The sequence below is a fragment of the Pocillopora verrucosa genome, chromosome 7, assembly GCF_036669915.1.
Source record: "Pocillopora verrucosa isolate sample1 chromosome 7, ASM3666991v2, whole genome shotgun sequence".
Lineage (NCBI taxonomy): Eukaryota > Metazoa > Cnidaria > Anthozoa > Scleractinia > Pocilloporidae > Pocillopora > Pocillopora verrucosa.
The window spans coordinates 10,742,297-10,754,065 of NC_089318.1; the positions used below are offsets into that span (position 1 = coordinate 10,742,297).

At 34.9% G+C, this 11,769-nt stretch overlaps 1 protein-coding gene across 1 annotated transcript; it reads right to left on the reverse strand.

Annotated features, from left to right (window-relative positions):
- Window positions 1-274: 274 nt before the first annotated feature.
- On the reverse strand, window positions 275-11,560 carry LOC131770994 (dynein axonemal light chain 1). Its single transcript, XM_059086743.2, has 10 exons — window positions 11,481-11,560; window positions 11,368-11,406; window positions 10,620-10,729; window positions 8,047-8,102; window positions 6,912-6,967; window positions 5,107-5,196; window positions 3,832-3,885; window positions 2,682-2,718; window positions 2,510-2,596; window positions 275-457 (listed from the first exon to the last, which is right to left on the reverse strand). The coding sequence occupies exons 1-10, from the start codon at window positions 11,481-11,483 to the stop codon at window positions 408-410; spliced, it is 582 nt and encodes a 193-aa protein (XP_058942726.1). The 5' UTR covers window positions 11,484-11,560; the 3' UTR covers window positions 275-407.
- Between the last annotated feature and the right edge of the window lie 209 nt (window positions 11,561-11,769).

The following is an 11,769-nucleotide window of genomic DNA, read 5'->3' on the forward strand; positions in this document are numbered from 1 at the left end:
TATCAAGGATAGCATTGATGGGTTTCCACCGCAGGTGATGGCGGATTTAGACTTATGGCTAGTTTCCACTTTTCAAAACCCAAGGATTTGACATAAAAACGCAACGGGAAAATAATGCAATGGTTTTAAAAAGGGGGGCTTTCGTTAAATTCAATAGGTCTTGCAACTATGTATTATATTGACTAAAAACACAAAATATTTGAAGTGTTTCAACAGAGGTCTTAATGACTTAGATATTAAAACGGCAGAAAAAATAATTAAAAATATGAATGAATTAAAGAAATACATGTACTGTATTCTGTACAACATGCTGAACATATTTACATGTGTATAACCATATGATATACTTAGTTACAAATAACTCTGAGTTTATCACGCAGCGTTCTGTTGCAAATTATTCACGACTTTTAGGCTGGTTCTTCTTCTTCTTCCTCTTCTTGTCTGACCACAGGAACTCCTAAACAGCAACAAAAATGAGTTATAATATACAGTGATAGGCTTCCTTCATTTCAGCACTCTTTGGTTTAAGCCATTTACTTATTTACTCACTCGCATCCACTTTCATTCAATCATCCACTAGGTCCGTTAATCTTCAAAAAATAATTCTTTCATTTCCTCCTGGGGTTTACTTATAATATACTAAATTTGTACATCTGACTTATTTCATCTCTCAATATTCACTCACTCATCTTTATTCATTAACCCCTCAACTTTCATGAATGACAAACACATAAATTCTCCTTACAATATCTATATAATATCTAGTAGAAAAGTGATGAGAATAAAGAAAAAAATCATAATCAAAGGGCGCCTGTGGCCAACTTGAGAGATATATACTTGTAAAGTTGCTATCAGTAAACTAAGGTGTTAAAAAAAGGTAGAAAGTAGAACCATTGCAAGTATAGAAATTTTAGTACTTGATAATCAGATAAATGATAAATAATCCGAGTACCCGGGGGGTACATGGGTCATTTTTTGCTGGGTATGTGCAGCTAGCTTCTCAGAACCTCTGCCGTATTTTAGCCCATGTTGAGGCCAATTATAGACTCCATCTTCGTCTGCTTTTGAGCAAGACCGGAATGCGTTAACAACTTTTTTACCATGAATCTCCCTGTTCATGAATCCTTACTTGCCATAATTTTCTTACGCCTAAAATCTAGAAAATGTGTAACCCCATTCTAGTAACTATTGAAAATAGCTGAAAATACAACGCCATAAAAGTCAATGTAGTCGTGAAAATGCGACCATATCCAGCGGCACATTGATAGCCTATCTCTAGGAATTTTAACCCTCACCCTCACCCTCTTCTCTAAATTAATATTTAGGAAGTAGAAATGGCAAAGAGTGATGAAGCAAAATATCGCACATAATCACTCCAGGTTGACAATAACCATTCTACCTTGCACTGCAAATACAGTGATTGCAGCATTCCCAGCCGCGTAAAGTGCTTGTAACTTATGGGAAACACACACATGTAACACCAAAAAACCCGCGTGTAGCAGAAGAGGCCGATTACTTGCAATTTCTCGTAGTTTTGAATTTACCTTTTGTTTTTCAGTACACGCATATGCTTGTAATTTTTTACACGGATGCGATAGCGATTAATTGGAAAAGCATTCCTCGAAATAGAAATCGTCGTGTCTTTTGAGCGAAAAAGATCGTCAAGTGATCAAAACAACACCGGCCAGATTATGGTCACGTGCTCGGCGACGACTTGTAGAAACCGATCATACTTCATTTTTACCACCAGAAAAGTCACGTTTGCATAGCAAAACAACAAAACGAAACGACCATAACGAAAAGACCGAAATTGGCGTACCTGCCGAAACGTCCCAAAAAAAACCCTGATACGAAAGAAATAATGCCCTACTTTAACAATTTTTTTTGGTCTTGGGTACATGTTTCCGTGGGAATTTCCATGTCAACAGCTTACTCTGTCACTCACAAACTCTTCGTGATTCTCGCTGGTCCTCGTAATGTTTAGCACATGGACGATTCGAAGACCCTTCAAATTTGGTCTCTAAGTTGATCATAACACTAATCTGAAACATTCGAAGTCCATTTTAATTTAGTAAATGTCGAAACAGCCGTTTAAAGACAACAAACATCGCAACGACCGATCCAATCACAATGGCGTCAGGACTTCGAACTTCTTCGGAAAGATTGATCTCGACTTCGGAGCCTACTAATTACGACCAATTACGAAGGGTCCACGCCAATTTGCATATCTCAAAGTGCCCACAACAACTCTTTGCTACGCTATCGCGTATACACGAATTAAAAATCAACATATATTCTTATAATAACATTACAATTAGGAGAATATTAGTTGATCCAATACCAAATTCTCTGAACTATTGCAATAAGAATTGTATGGAAGACAGTAAGGAGAATTATTATTGAGATCTTGGGGTGAAAGCATCAACTCATTCATGTTTATTCAACCACGCCCACTAATGACTGCTAAATAGTGTCACAGATGACGAATATGAAGAAAAAAACTTCTCACCATCCAACTTTTTTAGCTTTGACAATCTCTTAGTAGCAAGGTCCCTCCAATCCCCATCATTGGAATGTTTCTCTTCCAGAGGATTACCTATGATGAACGAACAAATCTACATGTAGGAAGTTATTGGTAAAATTTGCACACAGTAACTAGTATTCAAAGAATAAACCCTTACCAACAAACAACAAATCTTCTAACAGTGGAAGATCAACCTAAAAAAAGAAGAAAAGGTGTCATGCCATTTGAAATCTATTATCCCTTTCACTCAAAGATCCAGAAATTAATTATCACAAAAGCAATTACATGTAGCTGCAAAACCAGATACAGTCCTTAGAATTGAAATGTTACAGGGTATATCAAGAGAATATCTTATCACTAGATTACATGATTGTAAATATCACATGGCTTTATTTTGGTTACAGGACTAACGGCCATTATTTGACATCAAATATTTTTGCTTGCAATCAACATTTACTAGCTTGTGCTAATATTCCCCAGCTAAAGCTGGGGCATATCCAAGTATACACTCAAGTGATATTCCACAACTTTCACATGTTATGTCGACTATGGTAAGTCTTTGTTTATAATTTCATTTATGATGAGAAGCTTTTCATGGTTGTTGCAGAAGAAGAGAAGTTTTCATGGTTGTTACAGAAGAGGGGAAGTACTTGTTTGCTCAAAAAATTACACCAGAGAACCCTCACAAGAAAACACCCACTGCAGCAAACAGTAAGTTATTGGTAAACAATGTTTGTATTTGAAGGATAATAAACACAACACCCTCTATTTTGCAGAAAAATATAATCGCACATTTGTCATCGGTTGTCATCTGTGCTAAATTTTCTTTAGCTTTGCTCTTTGAAAACTTTTGCATCTTGGAACAGATAATATCCATAGACAAATATGCATGGGCATTTCTTACACCAAATAGAGGCTATTGTTTATATAACAAATTACGAGAAAATTTACTGACTGATCTTTCCAAAGAGTCACAAGGCTATTTACTTATAATAAAAAAAAACAGAAAGTAAAAGCAAGCAAATCACAGAATGGAGGAAAATCTCTTCCAATTCAACAAATGAAATAAAATAAGACAAAAAGAACTGAAATTGTGTAAAATGAACAAGTCTGTTTAGTAGAAGGTAAAGTTAAAGAATAATTTCATTGTTTTATATATCTCTTACTGAAGAACATTCACAATTTTTTTTCATAGATGTTTGCATAACAGCTGGTCAAAAGCAACAGCTGTTGTAAGGAGAATTATTAATAAGATCTTGGGAGAGGAAGGAAAAACTGACATGTCTGTAAAAATTCTGAAAGCTTACCAGTTTCTGAAATTCATCCCACGTCTTAACTTGGTTGTTTGACATGTACAGAACCTTGACCATAGAAAAAAGACAAATAAAGCTCCACATAAATATCAAAAATAGGCAATCTGATACTGTATGTGGCTACTGATAAAGCACAATCTTTATAACATTGAAATGAAATAGAGGTTGTATAATAATGCAAGGTAATGTTGCTGCATCCCACATATTTTTAAGTGCCCTGTTCCACAAGAGAAAGATGATTCAAGATTATAGTGACTGACACTCAACCAATATTATTCCTGAATATGTAATTATATGGTAAAATATATTCATATAATAATGATAATGATAATAATAATAATAATAATAATAATAATAATAATAATAATGATAACAGTGGTAGTAGTAATGGGAATTTATTGGGCTAGTTCAAGAACCTCACTGTTCCTCTGTTGATCTCTGCTCCAGGCTTCAATGATAATTAAATTATGCTTCTCTTAATTCTGCTTGCTAATCATCAATTATTTTTTATACAACAAGGCATTCTGCATTATAGAACATTTGGCTATTTTCCCTTTCCACCATTCCATCTTTTGTCCAATAGAGCTCAGGTTATCATATTTTTGACCTTGCTTGCTTTGCAAATCAAGCAGCTCTTTTGGGTATTAATTGCTGATTGAAAGGATAAAATACTCTCTCTTTGAATAAATAAAATTTTTCTTTGAAGTTTCTTCTATGTGCAGATCAAACCTATTAAGATATTTCTGTAAGGAAAAGTCTTCTTTTCAGTTGCATGGCAGAGACACCCCTGAGAAATTATTTTGAGATGTTTAACATTTTTTGTAGTGTCATGGCATGAACTGAAAACACTACGTATCAAAGCAAATTAGCAAATATGCAAAGTATCTACTTAGCATAATTTGCTGTTTCAAATGGTAAAATGCTCTCTCTACAAAGAAAACAATCTCAACATTGTGGTACGCATACATGCACGTGTAACTTAATTACCTAAATATAAATACCACAGCAAGAGAGCATGATGAAACAAATCCTGCATTCTGATTGGCTATTTGAGCCTTACTCCCCTACTTAGTTCTTCCAGGAAGTTACTTTATTTTAGCATAATAATGACAAGTCTGTTATGAACCAAGTTTAAGATCAAGATGGCTGAATTTCAGCCACATTTATGGCCCTCATTAATTCATCTCAAGCCAAGAAAATACCATCTTGACCTCAGTCTTGGTCAATCATGCAGAAACACAAGTAAGTTAGTGAAAATGATATCATTACCTTCAGTTTTTTAAGTACACCAATGCCCTTTAACTTCTCAATGTTATTGTAGGATATCCAGAGTTCTTCAAGAGTCTCTGCTACAGCTTCCTGTGAAAACAATAACCACAAATAACTACAGTTGTAGAACTCGGCTAACTTGAACTTTGTTAACTCATACTCCCCACTAACTTGGAGTTTGAGCTAGAGTACAACTGTACATGTACTTTAGCTTAGATTTCAAACCCCAAAGAGTACATCTCTTTCACCTGGGAACTCATGGAAATTCACAAGAAAACAATTGTAAAATGGTTTCTTTCAATTTGCTCAATGTTTCAAAGTTAATTCCCACCTTTAGAGGCTGAAAAAAGTCAATTTTTCTTTTATTTGACAAAACTGAATTCAAACATTCAACCTGATATTTCCTTAAAAAGATATCTGAAATCTTTAAAAGCATCTGTTATTTAGAAAAAAGTATTTTCAAATAAAAGTTAATAAATCAGGAAGGTGTCATAATCTTGGACCTACGCAAATGCCCCAGGGAAATTTTTGCAGCAACCACTCATGTTGGGGCTCTATTTTTATGCTATTTCCATCTTTTGTTTACATCGTGCACTTTACAAAATTCACATGTGGAAGCTCTTTGTTTATAGAAAAATCTTTGCTCATGGAAAAATCAAAAGCAGAAGAGAGTCCATGAGAAAAAAAGGAAAGGAAAACAGGCCCAAAAAAGAAAGAAAGAGTACCAATCTGTCAGGAAAAGAAAAAGATTCCTTTGAGAAAGTGACTGGTACTAGCGGAGCTCTACACTGGCGTCCAAATTTTGAACAAAGAAGTAGCCATCAAACCAAAATTTGCCATACATGATGGTCATCATTGTGCCATTCTCCTCAGTACTCCACTAAGCCATCGTGATAAAAAGAAAACATAACTGCAATGGATTACTTTTCCTGAGAAATCTTGATCCATCATCATTGACACCAGGAGGTCCCATTGTCCTATTGGTTTGAGGTTTCAGGAGGTGAACCTTCATGAGCTAAAATCTTGCATTTGATTTTGGGAGGAATACAACTACTTTGAGCGAATTAACAGAGTATATAGATTTGAAAGATTTTTGTAAAAGTTTGCCAAAATATCCTAGGAATTAGGACAAATGAAAGTATGTCGGGAAATTTTGATATTTGAAATATTTGTCCCGTGGGGTCCATTTGCGCAACATGACTTGCATATTTTTAGCTACTCCAACTTTAGATGGCGATATCTACACAACCAATCAGACCATCGAAAAAGCCTGACACACTTTTGTTGATTGATGACTGTGCAGCCATTTTGCTTATGCTGCAGCATCTGATACCCAATAAATCCAATAAAGAATCTTTGGTCATTTCACGTCTTACCAGCTCCTGACACTTCCTTAAAGGAAAAGTTGCTTAAATTATATTTTTATTGTAAACTGCATTTTTTAAGCTTTCTTCTGATATATAGTTTGCTAGGATTTTAGTGAATCTGGCACATGTACAAATTTCTTCCAGAAAGACACCAGCCAAAGTGGGAAGTAAGCTTAAGCTGCTTATGGGTTAGATGAGTAAGAAAGGCAAAGTCAGATGAAAAAACACAAATAAAGACAAGGAAACTCATACATCATAAAATACTTGACAAAGTTTATAGAGGAAAAACATGACAAGTACTCCTCAATCGGCCCAGTAGGGAGAATTGTTGGTCAATTCTGGCCTTCATGTTTAAGGGTTAATATGGGGGCTTAAAAAAACAAACACATCTCTTTGAAACAACATGATCTAAAAAGGGTGTTGCTTCAGTTCACTTACCAAGCCATTAAGATTTTTTATGTTATTTCTTCCCAGTGACAGAATTTTCAGATTCCCTATAAAGAAATAAATGAGGTAAACTGATATTTGATTATTCCATAATTAGTTTTAGAGGAAACATCTAGCTTGCAGTCATCAACAAAAATTCAGCTACTATGCCTTGGTGCAACCTCCCATATCTTTTATACAAACCCACACAAACCTAAAAGTTATTCAGCTTTGGCACTGTAAAGCAGAGCTGGTAAATCTCTTAACTTTTCTCAATGTTACATAAAACATGTATAATCATTCAATTATAAACCAGACAAACAGCCTGTCTTTTGACATAAAAGTGCATTTTTAGCACATACATGTTAAAGACAAAGCTTTGCACACAGAGGAAAGGACAGAAAAAATTCCACCTAGAAAAATAATCAAGGGTATCTGCAGTCCAAGATCAGATCATTCCATGAAGAAGTTAGGGTAATTTGCTCCTTATTAGAGTCAGTTTGTCTAAAATTTACCTAATCTTAATTAGTAAGATAGATGAATAGAGAGAAAAAAAAATAGACTAAAACAATTGAGTGTTTCTCAAAGTTAATTAATCAATGTTGATATCAACACTACAGCAATCCTAACATTCAAAATAAGTTGAGTTCATTTGGTGTCTAGTCATTTTCATGCATGAATTAATAAGTTCAGAGTATTCACTGTATTTCTGAAGGTTTTCAAAATACATTGTCTGGAAAGCTCCCTCCCTATATTGTATAGTTTGTATGACCACAGAACAAAGTGAACAAATACCACAAACAGATGAAAGAAGGTTAGAGGGCTAGATCTGAGCTTGGCCAACATATCCCTTGATATTTCCAATTACCAAGCATGAACATATGATAAATAGTATTTAACATGAAACTTTTCTTGGAAGTTACAAGATATTTTTTTTCATACATAGTTTTCAAAATTTTTCCTGCGTCCTATCAGACACTCTGCTGCAGAATAACTCTTTCATTTCTCAATATATGGCCAACATCAAAGAACTGTAATTACTTAAATGTATAAAAGCTGCATCAAAATACAACAATTTAACATTTAAAACAATGATCAACAGGAACATTATGGGATAGGAAAGCAAAACATTTGCCTATAAACTTACGTAAACCATTAAGGTTGGCAATTTTTTCAATGCAGTTTGTGGATAAGGACAGTTTCCTGCGAGGTGATCAAATGTTCACTGTGATTAGAATTGGAGTTGATGTATTATTTGCATATGACAGTGACAGCTTACATATACTAAAGTAATTGTGAACCAGTAGTTAAAAATTAAATTAAAAGCCTTCAGCTAATGATGGAATAAAATGTTTCTACATTTGTGTGTAACACTTAAATACACATAGTTATTTTAAGTGAAATGATTGCGCTGAAAATCAAACCTGTAAAAGAGCACCAAAAGCTGAGCAAATTAGGACCAAGCAAAGGGCATACTGCATGGTCTCAAATTACCAACACAATAGGCAATGTACATGTAATTTAAGGTGAATCATCCTTTGCCCAAGCACAGTCAAACCTGCATTGAGCAGCACTGTATTAAGTGGTCACCATTTATTAAGCAGTCTGTTGTCAAAGACCCAATATTGTTACTCCCTTAATTATGTAACTGTAATTTTCACATCAGTCTACAATAAGCAGTCACCTCTATTGAGGTGTTGTGGCCACCTTTTACTGAGTCCCAACACCTTTTTGAATTGTCCTCTACCTGTACTGGATGGTTACTCAATGTGAAACCACACATATAAAACTAATCTTTCAAGTAAAACTTAATCCATTTTTTATCTTCCAAGAGAGTTTTTGTACATAGCAAAAACTGGCTATTTTTTTTATGTTTTCAAAAATACCCCTATTCTGTGGTCACTCTGCTATTCCTTGTGGGTGACTGCTTAACATAGGTTTGAATGTTATCCTATGTTACCATAATTTCCGGCCGTTTACCTGCATGGGCGATTGCCCACACCGGCCGATTATTGCATACGACGAGAAAAAAAAGTCAACAGATTACCCGCACTGGTGGATAACCCACACGTTATGTTATTAAAATTTTTGGTGGCGAAAACTTGACATTAAAGTGATACATTTCAGTCTTTTAAAAGTTGTCTGATCTAACTTTCGAAAACTTGAACGCTTCTTTGTCGAGTTTAAAGGTCAAAGAAATTCAGACAAGTGCACAATTCTGTGTCAATATTAGCATGTACTTTATTGATGAAATTATACAGTAAAAACACTAACGGCCCATGCGCAAATCTCAATGTTTCATATTTGACAGAATGCAAATTTGTGGCCACATTTTGTGTGAGCGATCGTTCAATGCCATGTTGATTTGTTGAAAGAACCTGGGTGAGTGTTAAAACTTGAATTATAAAGCACTGTCTGCGATTTCTGAAAAAAATAGATGTCTCCAGTTCTATTGGGCCTAACAAGTCCCTTAAAACGGGAAAATTCTCTTCAGCTCAAGCTGGTGTTAAATGGAGATTTGTTATGAGCCAGATATCTTTGGATTATTTTTTTCACCATCAAGGTTTTGTTTTCACGCGTGCCGATAACAATTTGTTCGTCGCACAACCAATTTTGCGTGAAATTAACTCGAGTCTGCATCATGTTTTCGTGCTGCTTTGTGGCACTCTTACTACAGTAAAATTCATTTGAGAGATGGAAACACATGTAGGTGAGAATTTTTTCAATTCAACTACCAGTAGATTTTAAAATTGTCACATAACCCGCATCTCCCTATTATCCGCAGTGGCGTGCGTTTAATGCAAAATCAACAGATTACCCACGGGTAAATGGCTGGAAATTATGGTAGTTCCTTTGTCTGATAAATTTAATAAATAGAGAAGCCTTGAATGTTCTCTGTTCTGTTCTAAAGCAGTCAAATGTTTCTTTCCATTTCTTGAGTGCTCTAGCTGCTTCCTGCATGCTTTACAACAGAACAGAGCACAGTCAAGGCTTCTCTATTTGTTTTATGGTAAAGAATCCTTTAAATTCTCCATGCATCACTTTCAATTTTCAAAACAAACTTTCTTTTCAAAGTGAACAACAGTGTCATCAGCATGCTCCATACTCTCACAAAGCATACTACAATAAGCCAATCTGAAGCCTTGTTAGAATGGTTCAAATAATGTGATTGGTTATTCATCAGTATGAATTTTAAGAGTTGTGCCAGTTTGGATATATTTTTCATCATTCCTATTTTGATCTGTATTGTTTTTGAATACAAAACTATATATACTATGCAAGTGTTAGCTGCGTTTGATTTTAATTACTGTACTAAGCTTCCAGTCTAACTGAGTGTGAAAACCTTCAAAACTTGAACTGTCTATTTTGTTTTCTCTTTGAGGATTTCCGTCTTTGCTCACATCATAATAATGTGAATTACCGCCATTTGCATGTTTACAAAACTTTGTTTGCTTCTTCTGTTGCTACTTGCTGGATCACTTGTTCCAAAATTTCATTTTCAATAAACAAAAAAAACTAGAGAGAGGTCCCAGAAAAGGTTGGACATAGTACAATTTGGAAGATTGCGTGACAGCTTTAGCTCAGTTCTATGCTTTTCACTCTGATAGAGCACACTCTTTCAACCAATGACAGCACACGTTGCATCCAAACTTTCTTATAAAACTTAATAAATCTTCCATATGAAGTTTAAAACTAATTTTAGAATACAAGCATACTTACACACAGTTTGTAAGAGTAGACAAGGAAGCATCCATCTTTTCTATTGGAGGATACTGTGCATATAGCTTGACTTCATCTGATTCTGATGCTTTTTTCTCATGTTTCTGTTCCTGTTTATCACAAATGCAGTACAAAATTAAATGCTTGGGTAACTGAGTTTATGCCAAACTACCATTGAGACTCTACATCTACTTTCCAAACATATTTTTGATTTGAAATGACTATAATAACTTAAAAGTTATTTAAACTGATACTATCATTGCTTTAAGCTTACTCAATTTTCTTTAGGAAATACTTGGGCAACAAACAGAACTTCCTACCCAGCCAGAATACCATGGTACTAACTGGCTGTACTATGAACTTGAAATACCGGTACTTAAAAAAAAAATCCCTGTAACTGTGATAAAAACTTTTCATTTTTATGTATTAAGAGGACTGTATATGGTCGTGAGTGGAATCGTTCTCCAGCACGTACTAAGTACTAAGCACTAACACGTACCATAAAAGACGTAAATTGCAAGTGCAAAGTAAACTTACTGTAAGTGAAATTCAGATTTCAATCTTGTCACTAATACCAACCCTAACAACTAAACACAACAATAAACTATGCTGTTTTCAAAACTAAATACCCAAAGTATGTACGAAGAAAACAGCTCTAACACTTCTGCAAATCCTTCTATTTCACGTTCACCATCGGTGTTTAGGGTGTATTACTATTGATATCTAATTAACTAATACAACAGCTTACCCATTTTGCCAAGGCATCCTTGATTGTTGTTCCCTTCGACTAAGAGAAAACAGAGACGAATCTTTTATAGACTACTTTTCAAAACAGAAGTTTTTTATCAAGACAGTACGTACCATTTCTAATAAGGTTTCAGGAAATAAATAACAATGTGTTGTGTCCTCTTTCCTTACTCGCAGAAACTCAACATGGCGGATCTCTATGGGAACAGAGAAACCGCCCAAAAAGCATGACGGGGTGAAGGGAGTAAGACCGACCAATCAGAGGAAAAGAATGAACAAATGGCGGACGACATTAGTGCAAAGGGTTCTTAATGTTTAAAAGGAAAAACTTAGAGCTCTCGGGAAGGAATCTCAGCAATTCTCGTACGGATAAAATTGGAGACTTCGTTGTCGATATTAAACG

What these genes read in the sequence shown, in the direction of transcription:
- LOC131770994 (XM_059086743.2), bottom strand. An exon ending in TAAAAAATCTTAATGGCTTG is followed by an intron (nt 5,197 to 6,911) that starts GTAAGTGAACTG and finishes TTGTTTTCACAG; the next exon opens with GAAGCTGTAGCAGAGACTCT. An exon ending in AAAGCTAAAAAAGTTGGATG is followed by an intron (nt 458 to 2,509) that starts GTGAGAAGTTTT and finishes GTTGCTGTTTAG; the next exon opens with GAGTTCCTGTGGTCAGACAA.